Below are 20672 nucleotides of genomic sequence, written 5' to 3' on the forward strand. Positions count from 1 at the left end.
TAGGAGGCGTATATCAAGTACCAAACATTAGACGCAATAATAAACAGAACTTGAATATTCCAGTTTAAATCATAGTGACAGAAATTTCTGCGCGCAAGAATTGAAGATTTTAGATGCGAACATAAAAATGTTTTCAATAGTTTATTTAGGTTTCTAGAATTATGAATACTATTTGCGATAAACCAATTTATCTGTTTGATCAAACAAATTATTCGCAAGTCTACGTTATCACATAAAATTTTTAGGAAAACTTCAGTACATTTCATCAAAGCTGGAAGAGTTAGAGCAGGAAGAATTAAAACTTTTCATCTGCATTGAAGTTTATTTAAAGCTAACATACCAAAGCAACAAGCGCTGCCGAGCCTGAACTTTCAGAGTTCTCCGGGCGTCTCCAGTTCAACACCGCTTGCAATTTTCACGGGCAATTAACAGTCCATCAGAGAGGACATTGCAAGGAGCTGCGTTTGTCGGGGTAGGGGTAGGTAACAAGATAAGTTCAGTAACCCAAACGGAACAAGAGTTTTCCAGTAATCAACAAGCAGGTGTACGATGAGAAACACTCGGTCTCGTAACACTGGACACCCAAATTTCTTCACTGAGCTCTTTCTGTCGCCAAACAAAGCAGCACTTGGTGCTTTAGGCGCAGAAACATTTATAAGTTTACAAACCCGAGCTAGTATCTGCTTGGTGGAGCCTGGGGATAGACAGCATTTCTGGCAGAGGAATCACCACACAGAGTTAAATCACACAACACAGAAAACCATTAACGCAGTGGATGTTAGCTCGCACGCAGCCATTTTTACGATGAGTCAATGCCACTCCTACCACAGTAAGGTATCAATATCTCACTCTCTCTCCAATCTTTGCCAATCCCACTGACTGGGAGACATTGCTCAACGATACCCAGCAGAATTAATCGGATACCTATTGATTTGTGGTTTTCCCACGGTCTGCTTCAAGATTGCAGAAGGAAAAATTGTTACTAGGAAAGTTGCAAGCAAAAGATTTTGCGCTTTGAAAAGCACGTGTTTGTGGTAAGGAGGGCATTGGCTTCCCTAGTAACGGCTGCAAAGACTCTCCAAGACTAAGGCTACGGCTTTACCTTGCTCAGACGTCGACATTCGAGTTAATCAAATAACCCAACCTTCAAGCAACTCCTCTCACAGCCACCTTAAATTTGGGCCACCTCTTCATGCATGTATCACAGAATGGCACAGAAATGATTGTTTTGAAGCAGAGTAAAGCTCTCACGCGTTACCCAACACCAACCATTCTCCTTTAAAAGTTACTGGTTTATGTTTAGAAAAACCAAGCCCCCATTAAAATTACTTGTTAGCTTTAAAGTTTAGCTTTCAATCAATGTTTAGAGTGGTTTCAAGAGACTACTTATGTTCTCCCTGATTTAACTCTGCACCCTTCACCTTCAAATGGTTAGCAGCAGCAAATTTATCCGAAGTTAAGATATAAGAAAAACCACTTTTAGAGCAAAATCCCAGTTAAATGTCATTAAAGTAACCCTATCAATAAGTCGATTTAAACTTAAGTCAATGCATGTTAAATGTTGTTAGTTTGGTCAGGCAGACCAAATAAATGAAAACTAAAAACAACAATAAGCTAACAAAAAAAAACCACGAATAGATGAAAGTTAACTAGTGATTTGAGAGCAAAAACATTTCAACAAGTGAAAAAAAATCTAGATATATAAATAGAGAAAATGGAGGACTTAATGAGTCAATGAATGAAAGCGAGTATGACGTTCCCAAGTCACTCCGCACAGGTTTGACAATGTTTAAATATTAGAGCAATTAGTAATATTTCCACCACTTACTTCGGGTTAGCCCATGGTTTCTTTTCGCCGCCCCTACAGTAACAAACAACATTACCGGTCATTCAGTGATAGTATTAAAAGTTCAAACCCAAAAAAATACAAGAATAACTTCTCTTTTATTGACTGGAAAACAACAATAACATCAAAATTCAAAATACACAGTGCAGTGCTTTCAATAAGATTTGAAGTAAGTGGCTACCTCGGTAAAGCACCCGCCAGAAGATAATACGAAAAACAATTTCGATCTCGTTCGCCCATTAGTTCCATTGGAGCAAAATTGCTTCAAACAGAGTTTTCTGTGGCGAACTTTGGTAATTGATCATTTAATATTAGTTTACTCCTTTGTAACAAATGTTTAACTGATTGTTTATTTCTACTCAAAATCTTCCATTTGCTGACTTACAAACCTGCTGCCTGAGTTTCACACAAAAACTCCTCTAAAAGGACATGTAGTTACTGGTTACTGGTAACTGAATTTTAGTCAGTATGTTTTCGTAAATTCAAAATCTTATTTTTCCTGGAAATTTGGTTTACGGTATGATAAGACAATATCGATCGTTTTTTACTCAAACCTTATTTATAAAGCTATCAACAAGCGAGCTGTTTTAACTAATTTTGATTTTCAAGTTTGTTTTCCAACCAGCAGCTGAGAAGAGCTGCTGTTGTTTTATTTATCTAAACGTATTTAATGATTTAAGTTCAGCACAAATTTGTTTGAAAACTATTTAGGTAACAGACGATGTGTACTTCTACTTCGAGCGTGATTAACTTTTATAATACACGCGAAACAAGCAGAGAAAGTATGAATCTAACAATGAAAGAATGAATCTAACAAACAAAGACTATAGAATTAAAAAAATAACTGGGGTGATTACTCCAGTACTAAATTGACTGTTATTTTCTACGTTATTTATTTACCTTTTTGTTCTGTAAATTTGACCTGGACATGGCAGAGTATACCCGGCGATTCACAACAGAATACCCGCCGGGTGCCAGGTGTTATCGAAAGCACTGTATACAAATTAACTATACTTACGAAGGGTACTGAGGTGGGGCTGATGGATAAGGATGTCCCATTTCGAACGCTTCCCTAAACAGACAACACAACAATAGTCAAAGTACTGCCCGCAAGTTTCCAGTAGTTGGAAATTGGTGCGGAAATAACGACTGATCTAACAATATTTTTCTAAGAATAACAAACAAGTACGCTTTTAAACATGACACTAGCCTCTTTTTGTTGTTAAGAGATCCATTCAAGTGAAAAACAAAACAAAAAAGGACTCCACATCACTTTCAGATTTGACCATAAGTAACCAAATTTGTATTTCATAAATTGCAGAACGTTAAGTTATAGCAGTAAGTTACTTACACATCCTGATCAAATTCATTCTCGTAATCCATCCGGCGATAATGTTTAGCAAGTTTAACACAGAAAATTATTGCAGGGATGAAAAAGAACAGGCAATATCCAATGGAGAACCAGAAACCATTCTGAAACAAACAAACAAAAAGAAAGAAATTATACTTGTGTTCCGATAACAATTTATTCATCATAAATCATCTATTCTTTAATGAATTAATAATGAAAATCAATCATGACAGTTGGTCGGTCTGTCAGTTGGCCTGTCAATCAAATTTTTACCAATAATAGTTGATAATAACTGTTGGGTTTTTGGTTGCTAACTATCAAATCAATAATGAAATATGTACAAATGCTTAAGATTAAAATGAATCAAAGATCAGTAAGATGTGACTTACAAATGGGTACAGGGCTTGCTTGCAGATTATAACAATAGTTGCATCGTAAATGTTCGCCACAGGTTTACATTTAGCCAAACTATTGTCTAGCTAAGTGATTGAAAGCAAAGAATATATATTACTTGAAACATAAACCAAAAAAATCCCCTCAGTAAAACCTTACATAGCACACAAGAGAGAATACATTTAGCCAAACTATTGTCTAGCTAAGTGATTGAAAGCAAAGAATATATATTACTTGAAACACAAACCAAAAAAATCCCCTCAGTAAAACCTTACATAGCACACAAGAGAGAACATTTTGACTGACTGTCCTATCATAAAGGTAAATACATACATTCCCTGTGAAAAAAATGTGCAGCTAAGGAGAACTAGATGTAGCCATGGACAATCAACAGTAAAATGTTCTTATAAACACAAACAAAATACATGTATAATCACGCTGACTAATTTCAAGAATCGCTTTAAGGTTTCAATTATACACTGAAGCTTGTTCTTCATCTGTTTCAGGAATCAAACAGCTCCACACAAGTCTAAATTTCTTATATGTCCATTACTTACAAGGTCTTTAATGTGATCTGTGAACTGAAATCCCCAACCTAACACTCGATCAGTGAATTTCTGTACAATCTACACCAAAACAAACGCAACAAACATTAAGATTAACAATGGCAAACGCATGCAGAAAATTGATCAGCACTTTAATTCTTGACAATCTTTCTTTTTAAATTTCAATTCAACCCTCTTGATTTTTACATTGACACTTGACCTAATGCCTGCTACAGGTTAAACTGATTTGAGAGATGAATCATCTCATTACTATGGCCTTGACCACAGCCAGATCATAACTGGGAATCTACCAGCGATCACAAAACATTCATTTGACCTCCTATTTGTTCATTTGTTTGAATATTTGGTTTTCCTTTTTTTGCTTTCTTTTCTTTTTTTTTTTTGCTTTCTAATTAACCACTCACTAGGATAATTTTCTGCAACCATATTTGCTTGTGTCAGGCTCTCCAGGAAAAGGTTATTTATTTGAAAATCTTCTACTCTGACAGCATTAGCCTTTTTTAATTACATTCACTTTTCTATAGTGAGTACGTGTAGTCTACCATAGGTTTCATGAAACATTACCCTACAACTTACAACATTTTTCAGGGTCAATAATTGAAAGCTAAAACTTGATAACTATTAGCGGCGGACGGTACAGTTAGATATGAGCAGACAGTGCAGTTAGATCTGAACTCACAGGTGCCCAGAATTACCCTTAAAAAAGGAAGAATTGACCAAATAAACACAAGAAGAATTTTGCAGAAGTGGAAAAGTTATAGGTGAGTAAAAGACTTTATCACCAAGTCATGAAGCCCCTACCGTTTTCGTTTCCTGTTATTTAATTGTGTGTTTTCACAAAAGAAAAAAGTATGTCAGTACTTACTTTGTTGATGTTAGTAGCTGATTGAGTATGAAGATAGTCTTCTGCTTTCTCGGCTTCTTTCAAAGTATTGTTTGCTAGTTTCTAAAAGCAAAATAATGTTGACCCTTTAACTCCCATGAGTGACCAAGACAGAATTTCTCCTTACAATATAAATAACATGTCAAGCAGACAAGCAGTGAGAATAAAGATCAATTAGGGGATTATTAGTTGATCCAGTACCAAATTCTCTGAACTAACATCACAAGAATTGTATAGCAGACAGTAAGGAGAATTACTAATGAGATCTTGGGAGTTAAAGGGTTAAATCAACAACTAAAAGAAAGCAAATTTTATGTACCTCAACAGTCATTTTTCTACAGCTAAACTGACTGCCATGTTAAGGAGATTATGGTTGAATAGGACTTTGTTATAATGCACATTCTTAGTAGTGAGTACTCAAGCTGAAGGACGTACAATTTGACTCTATCAACCCGATATCTTTACATATCAAATAATGAACAATCAAAATGTAGTGTCGGGCTATTAATTGTATTGATTGTAATGTTTTGACTGCTATACTGCAAGTGTTTGTCAGGCAACAAGGTTGAAAGTTTTCATGTTGCTATTTATAGCACCTTGGTTTGCTGTTGGTTGTTTGATCTAGGTTATAGCACCTTTGTTTGCTATGAATAACTTACAGCAAACTTCAGGCCTCATTCCCTAACAAAGACTTGCAGATAGTAGTTAAAACATCGAGATAAATAAAACTGTTAGCTTGACTCTACATCATGAGACAAACAACTAAACAATAATTTATCTTCAAAACCTCGGTGACCAACAACATTTTCAGTGACACCAATTCCATTTGTAATGCCTGCCTGAATGGTCGTAAGGTTACAACCCTCAGCAGTGACCAAGCAAAAAGGAAGAGCTATTGAAATGAACCTCACTGTGCAAAAAGTATCTGCTTGAAAGCAAACAGTTGTTGTTCCATGTTTTGTAAGAGTTTATGTATAGCGAACTCGAGAAGTAAATAACAAACTGTTGATTTCACATCAATTTTTCCTTGCGAAAACATCGTCAACATCAAGAAAAACAAAATAGTGTAGTAGTTTTATCCCCAAGGTTACTTAAGCCTTTTCTTTGCTTAAAGCGTAAGCAAAAAACGATTTACCTTGAGATCTCCTCCGATACCTTTCAGGGCACTCACATTTTGATTTAACTCTATCTGTTAAGAAAATATACATAAATTAATTAACCCAGTATCAAAATTCACCAACAGAGTTGCATTACCTCGAGCAACTTACAAATTGTTTCTCTTGGACTTAAACAAATTCTTGAAAAGATCAATCACATGAAATACCCTGCGCACAAACAAATTATTTAGTAGTTGAATAACACATGATAATCATTTCAATCAATAGTCGAATAAATCTCCCCTCCAAAAGCTGTGTATTACAACTAAATTAAAGGCCTTCCAAGGAAGAATCATGAACCCACTTAAAGGGCTACGTGGCTTTGTTGTTAGCTTATTAATCTAAGTAAGATACTGTAAGTAATGTTCAGAAACCTGGTTAAATGAAGATCCTTTGTAAATTTCAAAATTCAACAAACCACATTGATGAGAAAATATATTTCCTAACCGACTTATATTCCATATCCTTCACTACAGTTGCCTGTAGAGTACGCAGGGCTGCAGCAGTGTCATTTGCTTTTTGCGACAGTTCCTAGAGGTACAAAAAACAGGAACAATGAGGTGACTTTAAAGTAATTTTCAATTGAGCAAGAATAGTAATTCATGGCTACACTGAACATATGTATTGTGGCTTTCCTCAGCAGTCACAAGAACTCCCTCTGACTCAAACAATCACATCACAATCACAAACTTGATCTGCACTGATTTCTAACCTTTCTTATTAAATTTTAAAATAACATGAAACATATTGATTAACATTGTTTTCATCAGTATGCGATATAATATATAGATTTAGGCAAGCCTAAAAGCGGAGCTCGCATTTTTTTTTTCCTACACGTCTCTTCAACAAAACTAAAGCCCCTACTATGGATAAAGTGTGTGGTGATATTAATGGATTTTCATTCGCAACTTCTCCATGTCCATGTAGGACTGATTATAAGATAATACCCAATGGTACAGTTGGCTGCACATGCTAAAAGCACCTTGTATGGTTGGTCATACAGTTGGTCGTACAGTCGAAAATCCAAATGTTTTTCAGCTTGATGGGTGACTACTGTTTTGTATAATTATGGGGCTACTCTCTGCGAGCTGCGCTATTAGTACTTAAGGCCTTTTGAATTATTCAAAGAGGCCATAAGGTTAACAATGACAAATTTTCAAAAACAGTACGCAGTAAATTTCCGACATTTTCTAAAACTAAGTGTGAACTTACAAGTAACTCGGCTTTTCTTTGTGCTGGAATAGGATTCTGTGCTGCTCTATAAAATTCACCTCCTAGATTACTGATATTCTGAGCAAATTCGTTGAGATCAACAGCTGTTATATCTTTTGTGGTCTACAAATTGAAAAGAAGTAAAAAGAAACTGCTTCAAATTTCAAAAATGCGATATATTATCATTACATAGAAACTGATAAACAACCAGATTACACCTTTAAGGGCCTAACAACTATCTTCTATTAGCCGTTGCTAGGGAAAATTTAGTTGACTGTACCAGTTGACATTGTTTTGCTTATATTTGACCATAGATGTCTTGTGAGCCAATGCCATGCTGAATGTTTACAACACCTTCACTTGCTTCATTTATACATTCGCTTGCCACTGGCTAATTTAAAACAAAGGCATGCTACTTTTTGGATGGGTGGTTTGAAATGGGCCACTAAGAAACTGATATTTGCATTGTCATAAAGGAAAAATTGCATTTATTTTCAAAACATTCCAATGAAAATATCATTCAATGGAGAGCAAGCTAAGAGTATTTTTACTGTCATTCCTTTGTAAGAGACAAAATGCAGTTACAGCCAGTTGCTTAGTAAAATATCCATCCACATAAATTTATTGTAGAAAGTACATGGAAACTCTAATTTCCCCTCAATAGCCCCACTGAAAACATTTTGCAGTCAAGTGAAAATTCTTTGAACAAAGAGAAAAGTTTCATATTTCAAACCTTCTCACAAAGGAACAACAACATAGTCTCCTTATATGGTTGTTGCTATCTGAACTTTGCCCCATGTGTAATGAGTATGTGATAACATGCAGGGTGTTTACAAGGAATTGACATGTGATTGAGTGAAGTCCAAGGTAACTTAAAGTGAATTTAATTGGTAGAAAACATCTAAGCATGTGAGAATTGCATGGAAAATTGACCAGCAGTAGCATTTACTTCATATGAAATTTTTCAGTAAGGTAGGGTTAAGTCATAAAATTCTAGTTAATAGTGACAAGTGAACACATAATTGTATCTGGAAAATACCATATAAACACAAAATGTAATTCAAGAAAAATTTGACAGCCTTATGTGCCTATTGATGCAACAAGTGATGAGGATGATGATGATGATGATGATGATGATGAATTTCATGACATGATTGGCATGCAGGACAATACTCTGATTAGTGCAAGATACATACCATAAGGTGGCAATTTGATTAGTAAGAGATACATACCCTAATGCTGGCACCTGTTTGGTGCGAGCAACATAGGGGTACTACTCAATTTGCTAACATTGAGTAACTTTTTTGTTTAAAAAAATACCTCAAAAATTGTAATAACACGCTAGGGAAAGAGAAGGAAGAGATTCTGATGTCTGGCAGCAATAACAATTTAAAGCAAGGTTTTGAGACTGGTAACAAACAATGTTTAAAACGATTTGGATATGAGAGTTACAGAACAGGGAAAGAGAAAAAAAGAAAGAGCAGATACTGTTTGTACATTTGATAAATCAACCAAACATCAATGAATTTTCAAGATTTGTTTGTTTAAATCTGTTGATTGCCAATTTGCAACTTTTGCTGAAATTTTGAAAGCAGCATATATTTTTCATTTGCCATGGTGACCAAAATGGTTATAGCTTGGAGCATTGTGTACAAGAGAATTCATTGTTATGGGATCTGCAAAGCAATTTGTTTTCTAGTTCAATAATCTATAACAGAAAAAAAAAGAACTAGGCAATAAAGCTGTTAATAAAATAACAACAAACAACTAATTTAAACTACAGTGTTACCTCATTCAAAAATGAAGCAAAATCAATGTCATCAACTCCTGAATCCCTAAGTTCAGTCAGGCTGTTGCGGGTGTCATTGCTAAAGATATTCACATCACTCAGGTTGACCTTTAAATTGTCAAACTGTTGTGTAGTATCATTTCCAAGCAACTGCAAAGGTAAACAACACCAACATTTATGTGACCAAAAAATAAAAGAGCCATAAGTCATCCATCAATTCATTCTTGAAATGCATTTTGTTATTTATTTATTTTATTTGCCATTATATATAATATTATTACAGATTAAAGCAATTGATAAAGAAAAAAACAAAGATCACTGGCAAGGAAATCTGATAACATCTTTAAGACCTGTTAGCTTTGGTTCCCTCACAAGTAGTACAAGATAAAGGCACAGAAAACAACATAGAAAAATAATGTGTTGAAGAGCCACTTAATAGTCTGTAGTGGAATAAGTTGTTACTGATAGTAGATATCTTAAGTTTTTTTTCTAAAGGATGCTCAAGATGAAGAGCCAGTGGACCTTAGGACCTATACAGAAAACTGCAAACTGCCAAATATTCCTTCTACATAATGGTCAATGACAGAAGTTTGCATGCCTTGTGTTCTAGCTGTGATTTGGTTGTTTCTCATGAAAACATTTTCAGATTTTAGAGAAAGATATAATTTTTGAATGAGAACATGAACTGACCTAGTTGTAAAATTTAAGCAAGTTAAGTTTTTTGAAAATAGGTTCTGTACAGGCATCATATTTAGACTTAAGATATTTTATATTAGGTAGATATGTACCCATATAACCTCAAGAAAATTCTTGGTGATCATTTCAAATAAACAAAACTTACTAGAGTAGAAATCAAGAATGTCATAATTCATTAATTAAAAAACCATCAAAAGTCATTGAACACATGATTTGTAACAACAACAAAGAATTCCACCACTTTTTAAAATTTCCTTAACATGTGTAATCACTTTTTCAGTCCTTGATCAATCAACATTTTGCAATTATTGTAATTATTGTTTTGGGCAACTTCACTCAATCCTAAACCCTAAATACAGTAAAGGACTGTAAGATTAACCTTTTCGATGTCCAGCCTGTCAGAAATATTAAAAGCTTCATCAAAGGGGCCAGCTTTGAATAGTGGTTTGTTGTTGCGACAGTTGCTAAAGTAAAAAAAGGTAAAACAAAAATGAAACAGCCATAACTATGCATAAGAAGTTCCTGTTCATGAAGAGATGACAAAATGTTTGAATGGTGAGGGGATGGTATTCTACATTGCACACCTGAGTTAGTAATTTACTGAGGAAATCACAGTTCTCTATTGGAACTGACATGCATTTATTGACCTTGAAGCTTTCTTGAAAGCTTGCATGTGAATTACACTCCAAACTGTTTTGCACTGCAGAAGACCACTTGTGATGGTAAAAAGGTTGATATGCTGATCTTAATCCACATTTCTGCACATTTTAACTGTGAACTGCAACTGCAATTACTCTTCAGTGTAAGAAATATCTTCCGCATATACCCACAATATAATATTAAACAAACATTTTTTATAGGTGAGAACAAAGTGAAAAAATGTCAGAAGCAGGAAGCATCACTCACTCAATGAATCCGCCAATGGTGAAACGTATGTCTGACTTATCTTTACCAAAAAAGGTTCTTGACAAAACATATCCATCATCACCCCAAAACTTCTGATTGTCAAGAACCTGAAAATTATATTTTGATTAGAAACAAACTAATGTCAGAATTAATACTAATTAGCTCTATCATATCAATCACAATGTTCATGATTTCAGTATTTGCCACACAATGACACAGCCATAAATCTTTTACACTTTTTAACCCTGGATGCATGTAATTATATAGCAATTAATGTACTTGTTGATTTCCTAAAATTGGTAGAACATGTTGGACACCGTTTGCCTATAAGTCCCTCCCATTCCCACTTTTAGCTCCCCCCCCCCCCCCCATCAACTTGTTAATGAAAACAAAATACATCTGATTAGAAGCACTTCTGGATATTAGCCCCAACTCTCTTTTAGGAGATATTATTACTAATAATTACGAAGATAATATTACTCTTGCTAGTTTGGTTAAAAGCCCTCTCAGATGTAGGCTTCTCTGTTTATAAGCCCTATTAAAACCCATTACAAAGTTGTATCAGTCCAGGGCTTAGAAGTAGCTGTTTACCATAAGCAACTGCCTTCTGTCCCAAAAGAGGTTCTTCTAAGACTTCCAGACCCCCAAAATCATTTTTGATTAGGGTAAAGGTGCTAGCCATGCATTTTTTATTTAGGCTGCTTGCTTGGACTCACTGATTACATGTAATATTAAGATAGGTGTTCACACAAACCTGAGAGTACAGTTCTCCAGAATCAATAGCTGTACACACTGTTTGCATTGGTGCTCCAATAATAAAACAGATTGTAGTCAATAGCATCAAAAATGATGCAAAAATAAAACAGAACCCAGCAGCACTATAAATGAAAATAAGAAACAAATTAGAGAAAGACAAGTTTTATTGTTTTCAGCTACTACTGAAAAGGTAAATCTGAACTTGGTTGGTATAGGACAAGTTTGCTTTGGAAAAAATTAATTTTTTACTTCATCAAAAAGAGTAACCAAGGGATTACAGCACTTCTAGCATTTGAGATTCCAAAGGGTAACTTAAGCTCTCAAGACCTGTCTTCAAACATACCTACAATTTAATGTCAAATGCTGCCATTTTGAATATTTCTTAGCAATCTTTGCTTATCTGGTACATAGAACACAACATGGCTGCCCTAAGACCATAGAACCAGAGAGAATTTCATAAAAGCAAAGAAGCCTGTGGCCAAAGCAAAAGCATTCTGGAACGTTTTGGTTTCCTTCGTTAGAGTTGAATTCTGGGAAAGTATGGGCTAGGATTCTAAGCTGTTTTCAAATGTGCAAATTTTTAGCACATTTGCAGACAATTTTCCAAGGCAACTCTTTGAAATTTAAAAAGGCTATCAGCATATTTTGAAATGGAGCATAGCATGTACGTTAGAACATGGAGAATCAATAAAATGTTTCTTACGCCATTAGAGAAAGACCTCCCAAGTTAGACACTGTACCCCGTGTGGTTGGTGAAGCTTCCTTGTCGTGACCACAGACACCACACATCAAGCCAAGAGCCATCAACACCACAACAAGGAGAAGAATGCAGGTCAACCCAACACCAGCCATCCATCTGAAAATATGAGTTCCACATTAATCCCAGATTTATGCATAAGATAACTAAAATACCTTGGTAAATGAAAATTCCTTTCCTAATGATTTTTCAATCTATAAATCCCCTAAATCACCATCCCTTCCATCCATATTCAATTTGAAGGGAATACTCAATCCATTCTAAAGAGTCAAAATCTTTTTCTGTGTCATGCAAAGTCACTAGCAATAGTGCCCAGTTCAGTACCAGAAAAATATGTGAATCAGCCCTAGCAGGACTGGAGATAAAGCAATCTGAATGGTAATTTTAGTTACTAAACTCCACCATTAAATGGCATTTGCTTTGTAATAAGAGGTTTACTGCTATCCAGCATTTTTTACAATTTTTTTTCAATTACATATTACACTCGTCTAGACAATTACAGACTGTACATTGAAACATGACTGATGCAGTTAACAAATTGTGTTATTACTGCAAAGAACATTAAAATTTAACCAAATGGTCATTATCTTCTCCTAATTTTTCTGACAGTGTTCTGATGGTTCACTTTACCTGTAGTTGTCATATTTTTCTGCTTGTTCTTTGGCTTTTGGAACAGTATCAGTTTTAAATTCCTCAAGCTTTGAGATGACATCCTATTAACAAGAAAAAAAGTCAGTAATATCAGACCTGGCCTAGTTGTTGAAGGGTGGACCATGCTATCCACTGGATCAATTTCTATCCAGTGGAGGACCAAACAAGTTTTAAAAAGACTTATCTGCTGAATAACGCTCTATCCCTTTCATTCACCCATCCACCCTTTGAACAACTGGGCTGGCAGTTGACTGTCTTAACCCTTTCACTCTCAAGATCTAATAAGTAATTCTCCTTACTATCTGCCATACAATTCTTATGATGTTAGTTCAGAGAATTTGGTATTGGATCAACTAATAATCCCATGATTGACATTCTTCTCAATTCTCATCACCTGCCTGCTTGATATTGTATTGATATTGTAAGGAGAAATTCTGTCTTGGTCACTTGTGGGAGTGAAAGGGTTAAGATGGAAGACTACAAACCATGGAGGGAAACACATTCATCTCATTTTAACAAATACTTTAGTACACCATTCTAATTTTTTCCAATTTTATTCTTTAACACCTGACTTTGTCTTTCTCGAAATAAAAACCAAAATATCTCCAATGGAACACAATCCATAACTACTGCATTGTTGTTTGTATAATTAAATACATATGTTGAGCTGAAGACCCACGTCATTTGCAATTTTCTTAAGATCATCTCTCATCTTGTTGATACTGCTAGTTGCATTGCTAATCATCTTGCTAATATCTGTATAAAAAACCAAACAACAAAACAAAAAAGCAGAGAAAGATTACTTTTATCATCAGATTTACAGTGAGTAATTTCCATTTCCATTTCCAACTTCAAAATATGTCTATCATAGATTAGGTAACTAGTGACAGAAAAAAGTGGAGATAATCTTGACAGGTCTTTCTAAATGGTGATGGCTGTTGATACCTTTAACTCATGATCAATCACATGCCTCTTGCACTTGTATGTTAAGAACTACAGGTTGTTTTAAGAAAACTCATTCTACCTGCGAGTAAGTTTCTCTAACCTCATCACAGAATTAAATTTTCTTTCACATAAAGAACACATTTACATGTAACTCTTCAACATATTTAATGGTGAATCCCACCCTCAGTAATAAGGAAAAAATATTACACACAATCTGACTATACATTTAAACATCAAGCATTAATTGTTTCAGTTCACAGTGGAAAGGAGTCACTTGTATGTTGAGTCAAATTAAACCCTCAGACTTTTTTCCTCATTTCCTATACAATCAACATGATGTTTAATTAGACTTGCTTCATACTTGTAACAAGACTTTTTTTAATTAAAAAATAGTTGCATCTCTTGATATGAGGATCTTAAAAAATATAGATAAGTCATTTTGTGTAGTACATTAAATTGTATTTGGACATAATTTGATCATAATGAATAAATTCTGTGTTCTGTTTACCTTTTCGTGTGTCGCTTGTGTCATTGATGACCTTTCGGGGAATTTCCCTTACTTCTGCAAGTCCCTGTGATAAAATATATAAATGTATGAGGCTAATACTGACGGAAATCCTTCAATACACTTCAAAACAATGCATCTCAAGAAATGCTACAACTTCAATCAACAACCTTCTCACTTCATTTGTACCTTATCTTGATTTGTTCCAATTTTTATCTAATTTCTTATAATACTAAATAAACACTAATATAGAAGTGATCCTTGCAACCATGAACACTACTGAAGTAGTGGTTGAAATAAGGCCTGAAAAAATTCAGGCCAGTACGGGATTTGAACCCATGACCTCTGCAATACCAGTGCAGAGGTCATGGGTTCAAATCCTGTACATGCCTGAATTTTTTTCAGGCCTTATTTCAACTACTAGTTCAGTAGTTCAGTAGTGTTCACAGCTGCAAGGATCGCTTCAATATTCGTTTCTTCAACTGCAGTGCACATATATGATTTTCATATATTTACAGCCAATACCAACACTGCTAATCCTCCCTTTTTTTTCACATACAGTTGTGTTTTCGTTGTTAACCATCTTCTGCCATATTGGCAGTTTTCCTTTTATCCCTTCTTGTAACCTGGGCCATTCTTTTTCGACACCCAATCTGTAAAAGCCATGTGGTCTAGTGGGTTTACTGTCATTTCCAGATACAGCATTTCAAATCAGAATCTGTAAATTTTAGAATCTTTGGTGCAAATAACAACATCAAAATGTAAAGAGGAAATAACTTACTTCTTCCGCTGTCTTCTCAAAGTCCCGGTTTACAACGTTTTCAACATTCTCAAGTTCTGATGAAACATCAGGAAGAGCTGTAAAGTTTGCCCCAGTAGCCAGATCATCTGAGTTTATATTATCGCAGGTAGGCTTAACACTTGGCACATAACTGCAATTTTTCAGAATATCTGTCAAGTTGTCCTTAGCCTGATCCAGGCCCTCTTGAAGTTCTTTCGTCAAGTTTGACAGACTTTGGCTGGTGTTTTTGATGATCTCAAGTTGATCCTTCATTCTTTGAGTGTCTAATAAAATGACATTTTTTAAGTAATCAGAAAGAATAAGGTTCAAAAATACATTTCAACCCTCATAATTTTTTCAACAGAGCACAGATTTGTTGCTTAACACCACATTTATGCCACTGTGCCAATGTACACAGTTCATCTAAGAGTTAAAGACACTCTTAAGGAATTCTTATGTTTCAAGCAAAATTGGAAATATTTTTAAAGAGAATCTCTCAGGAAATGGAGTACACTTTGGCGACTAAAGCTGAATACATTAAAAATGTCATAACATTCAAGTGTTTGCCCAAGTAATAGACAGATCAAACACTACACCAATGCCTCCAAAGTCACCCACTTTTTGAGTTTCATGTTATTGTGCAAGTTGTATACATGAGTAGATTTGATCTTCCCCACAACAATTCATTATTTAACATCTTTTAGAAATTATTATATGGAAAGGTAGTCCTGAGGTACATTGGAGTGTTCTGATTGGTTCTTACTAGGTAAGGATTTTGCCATATGGACCATATCCACAATAATCAATACAGCAAATTATAAAAAAGCGAGTTTAGTCCCACTCCCGTATAACTAGCTACTTATTAAGCTTGTTTGCTCCAGCCATACTAGTGAATATTGGCCCTCAGTTGTTTGATATGAACCTTGCTACCCTTGGTCCATACTACCAAGACCAAGGCCACTAGTCCTCAGCGTGGCCCCCATACTTAGTTGTTAACAAGTTATTTTACATGTATAAATTGAGTTTGCCCATTGTGTTAACAATATATAAGACTTGAACATATAATAGTGTACTCACTTGCAGCCAAATCCTGTACTGCTTCTATAGGCTTAACAGAGACTTTGTCCAGCTCTTTCAGTAGAGGGTCACCCACAAGACTTTGAAGACTTGCATCAGTAATGTCATTTTTCAACTGTTTAATGACAAAACCAAAGTCTTCACCTAGGAGTTTGTCAACTTCCTATGCACAGATGAAAAGAAAAAAAGGAACATGGTGATTTGTTTTAATGTGCGATAAAATTATTTTTCATTTTTTTTTTTTGTATATTTTCCTGTACTCAGGCTCTTACTGAGATTTGCACGCTATAACTGGTCAATGGTTATAACACATTGTAATTCATAAAATAAATAAGACACTACAGGCACCCTGATTGTAGAAAAAAGCTAACCTTCATTGCACCAGTAAACCCATAGTTACCCTATTTATAAAAAAATAGAATGCACTTGTTGCTAGTTCATTGCCATAATTACCCACTTGGAATGTTGGGAGAATATTTGAAAACTTGCCTCTGGCTTGTGATTTTCAAACAGTCCTTTCAATATCCCATAGGGGTTATTACACCAGTAAGGCCATAAAAAAGGGGCAGTCTACAAGTATTGTTTGAATAATCAAGTGGTCAGAATCAGACGAAGACTATTGATGATGCTTGGGACTCCATTGCTCATGGTTTAGTAAAACCCTAGATTCTTGGTATCAGACTGTATTTTCCTGATCAGAGAGCTTGCATTGTGATTGATTGGCCTTCCCTTTCAACTTCTAATCGCCACAAATTATTGAAATAGTCAAGAAAGAAAATTAATTAAAAAAAAAAAAAGATCTCAACTTACCCCAACTGTACGGTTAATAAATGTGACTGCTTCCTTTACAATAGCATCTGAATTGATTTGCATCTCGTCAACAGTTTCACTCATGCGATCATTGCAAACAAATGTCAACAAGACCCCGGTACTGGAAAAAAAAAGTTACAAGACAGTTTATCTAGTTGCAAAAGTCAAACAACAGCGCAATGGGTTTAAGTTAACCACTTAATTCCCAAAAGTGATTAACATGCAACTTCTCTCTATAATACCAAAACATTATCCTGTAAAAAAGTATCAAAAATACTCAAATCTATCAAGTAGAAGTTGTTATTTTGATCTAACACCAAATTTTCACACCTAATTTACAAGGAAATGAATAGCAGATAGAGGGGAGAATTTGCAATCAGATCTTGGTGGTTGAAAAGTTAACCCTTATGAATTCAAGAGTGACCAAGATGTATGTATTATATTATCAAAACATTTTCATGCAATCCCATGTTAAGAAAACACATAAATATCCACAAGGGGATTTTGTTTGGTTCAGCACCAAATTTTCAGAGGTACAATAATAGGAAGTGTATGGCAGAGAGCTCTATGAATTGATCTTTGGATCAGTCTAGGAAGATCATTATTTGGCAAAGAAAACCATCCAGTTGAGGAGACTTGGCACAGACAGGCAAAAAGCCAAAAAGATGATTAAAATGAAACTCAAGCTCAAGGTGTTAAACGGATATACAGGTACCAGTTGACAGCTGCTGTTAAGAAACCGATCATAGCAGTGTAGTGTACCCTAAGTACTGTATTTCAAAAATCATTTCTTGCTCCATCTTACATGAAATTTCCATACAACCAGCAGAGGTTACACAATTGTAATTACCATTTTAAGGTGAATCTGAGATCTTTCCAAAAGAGAGGAATGGTCATAGCACTCAAAGGAGTGACTCCACAGATTGCTGTTCACAATAATCAATTAAACTCTTAAAAAAGTAAAGTTAAGTATGAGACATTAATTTTTCACTGATGAGTTTGTTACTTACAACATCAGAAGTGTGATCACTGTAAGAATCACTCCAAACACAGCTCTTTTGCAGCCATCATTTGATCTCTCTTTCTGTGACATCTCCCCACCACAATTTCCGCAGCAGCGACAGCAACAGAAACAAAAGCCAACAATTGGCATAAGCAGACAGAATAGGAAACCAATTCCCACACAAATAATCATTCCCATGGCATAGTTTTTAATAATCTGTTGGGAGAAAAAAAGGAAGATAAAAGTGGATTTCCATTTTGGGTGCATAAGAAATGCATAAACAAACATGCATGAGCAATTTCAACTGCTACCTAAAAATCAGTGCCACATGTTTTGGATAACAAAGATTCCTTTAGTAAGTAATTTTATCCCAACCCCCTAAGAAAATTGTTTAAAACTCACGTCGTTCTTGATAACCTCTTCATCCATACCTTCATCTTTGATCTTGATAAGAATATCTGAAATATAATAAGATTCAGTTTTGAAAGTCTACAAATTCATGTATTTCATAAAACTTCAGGAAATGCCGTTTGCAAAGTAGTAGTAGTTCATTTAAAAGATAACAATTGAATTGGTTGTCAGCTTAGCATGAATAATTAGTCGATTAAGTAAACATCTGGCAGACTTGGTCTACAGCCACCAGCCCTTGAAATTGAAATAACAAACGGAGGCTTTAGGTGTAGAAAAGCTTTGAGCATAAATTCAAAATGCTCAAACATTTAGGCAGGGGAAAGGGGAGGGTTGGACTGAAAGCCTTCCTATTTTTCTCTAACCTTTGCTACAAGAGTGTAAATTGGGCACTGGAGAATCTAAGCCATTTCCTGTTTGGACATCGAGTATCTTCTCCTTTCAGCTCAAAGAGATGATGAATGCGAGATGAAACCTTGCAACATTTCTTGATGAAAACCTTCCCGAAATACACCCTTGCACAGTTCACTCTTTTGTTTTTTTCTAACAAATTTGACATCTGCCAGATAGTGTACATAAACTGATATTTCTTGGAGAAGTACCTTGGGGAGCAATGTGTTGAAAAGTAATAGGATGCAGTCCTTCAAAGTCAAAAAATGAGACAGGTGAGTGCAAGGTAAAGACAGGAGGGGTTTAAGTTTGTGCCCAACAACATAGGAAAGTCTGTGAAATGCCACCAGTTTGTGCTGTCATATCTTTTATTAGTTTTCAACAGATTCCTCTCAAACTTTGAATTTGGATTGACTTTGAGGATATCTGAGACAGCACATCTTTGTTAAATTTCACCAAATTTCTATCAAACTTGGATTGAATCCGCATTGATTTTGAGGATATCTTTCCAGCAATTCTGATGAAATATTTCTATCTTATTTCTATCTACAAACATTTCGCTATCAACATTGCTGATCCTAGCAGCATGCAGGACGCACGTGACATGAACTTCGTAATAGACCTTGCTCTCCGTGGAGTCTCTGTAGCTCAGTGGTAGAGCATCAGAGTGCAGAATTCAAAGGTGTGAAGTTTGATTCTTCATAAGAACTCAGAATTTTTCCTTGTCCCACCCTCCTGACAAGATGAAAAAACATCTTTCTCTATTTCTTAACTGAGCTCAAAATTTACCATCTCTCTTATTTCTATCTACAAATGCTATGCTATTAACATTGCTGATACTAGTAGTAAGCAGGACGTGTGTCATATGAACTTCATAATAGACCTCACTCACCGCAAACGGTAAAGTGGTAAAGCATCAGAGCTCAGAATCCCGAAGGTCTGAGGTTCGATTCCTCATGGGGACTCAGAATTTTTTCTTGTCCCACTCTCGTGACAAGACAAAAAAACATCTTTCTCTAATTCTGATGAATGTTTGCAAACAATACTCATGCTGAGTTTTTTAATATCTTCAAATCGCTGAATTACACATTTTAGTCTTAAGGTTTGTCATGAGACATCATGCCACTTCAAAGTACACACACTGGCAAGGAGACCGTCAACGCAAGAGCCGTGGAGGAAATCATTGTGTATTTGATATTGCCCTGCCATAACAAAGAATGCGTTTAAACCAAATTATGAACTGCCTTTACGTACAAACTTCCTGAGTACTTAGAAAAAGCCAGCAAAAACGGTCAACAACACACAAGCACAAAACTTTAGATCGTATTCCATTCATTCCAAATTTCAAGCATGTACTAAACCTATTTGTAGTTTAGCTTACTTCTCTTTAGAAATCTGAACGAATATCAACTCGCCCAGCAGTAAAGATACCAAAAACCCTGTAAAAAAAAGAACGATAGAGCACAAGACAGAGATGAAAATATGCATCTGTACAGATTTTCATAGCGTGAAAACGACCCTAAAATAACATTACGTATCTCGCGCTCGTTCGCTCCATGATACAAAAACAAAACGCTTTCGATCTGAATGCAATATTTGAACTAAACAGAATCTTCGTGTAAGAATTATTCGACAACGTTCTTTCGCAAAAACCGCAAAAATGGCTTCAGCGCGATCGGAAATGTATTTGCTTTTCGGCATGAATTTGTTTAACAGGAAAGAACACAGTGTTTTGATGTAGATCTTTAACATCGCACGCAACGATCTGCAAGCGCCATTCTCACACACTG

At 35.3% G+C, this 20672-nt stretch overlaps 1 protein-coding gene across 7 annotated transcripts in view; it reads right to left on the reverse strand.

Annotated features, from left to right (window-relative positions):
- LOC131788300 (prominin-1-A) overlaps positions 1–20672 on the reverse strand; it is a 32991-nt gene that overhangs the window by 3256 nt on the left and 9063 nt on the right. For 5 of the 7 annotated variants that reach the window (XM_066172742.1, XM_066172728.1, XM_066172736.1 and 2 more), the window contains exons 3-25: positions 18487–18542; positions 18092–18300; positions 17082–17202; positions 16272–16434; positions 15195–15478; positions 14417–14480; positions 13643–13719; positions 12943–13025; positions 12259–12411; positions 11554–11677; positions 10800–10906; positions 10273–10357; positions 9198–9347; positions 7409–7531; positions 6644–6727; positions 6175–6228; positions 5022–5102; positions 4148–4216; positions 3587–3676; positions 3198–3319; positions 2865–2918; positions 1829–1861; positions 669–713 (exon numbers count right to left, since the gene is read on the reverse strand). In XM_066172742.1, the coding sequence (XP_066028839.1) occupies positions 674–713; positions 1829–1861; positions 2865–2918; positions 3198–3319; positions 3587–3676; positions 4148–4216; positions 5022–5102; positions 6175–6228; positions 6644–6727; positions 7409–7531; positions 9198–9347; positions 10273–10357; positions 10800–10906; positions 11554–11677; positions 12259–12411; positions 12943–13025; positions 13643–13719; positions 14417–14480; positions 15195–15478; positions 16272–16434; positions 17082–17202; positions 18092–18300; positions 18487–18542 (2426 nt within the window). In that variant the 3' untranslated portion in view covers positions 669–673. The remainder of the gene's footprint in view (positions 1–668; positions 714–1828; positions 1862–2864; positions 2919–3197; positions 3320–3586; positions 3677–4147; positions 4217–5021; positions 5103–6174; positions 6229–6643; positions 6728–7408; positions 7532–9197; positions 9348–10272; positions 10358–10799; positions 10907–11553; positions 11678–12258; positions 12412–12942; positions 13026–13642; positions 13720–14416; positions 14481–15194; positions 15479–16271; positions 16435–17081; positions 17203–18091; positions 18301–18486; positions 18543–20672) is intronic. The other 2 variants (XM_066172744.1, XM_066172746.1) reach the window with 1 other exon arrangement.

This window comes from Pocillopora verrucosa, chromosome 1 (genome assembly GCF_036669915.1).
Source record: "Pocillopora verrucosa isolate sample1 chromosome 1, ASM3666991v2, whole genome shotgun sequence".
In the NCBI taxonomy this organism is placed as follows: domain Eukaryota; kingdom Metazoa; phylum Cnidaria; class Anthozoa; order Scleractinia; family Pocilloporidae; genus Pocillopora; species Pocillopora verrucosa.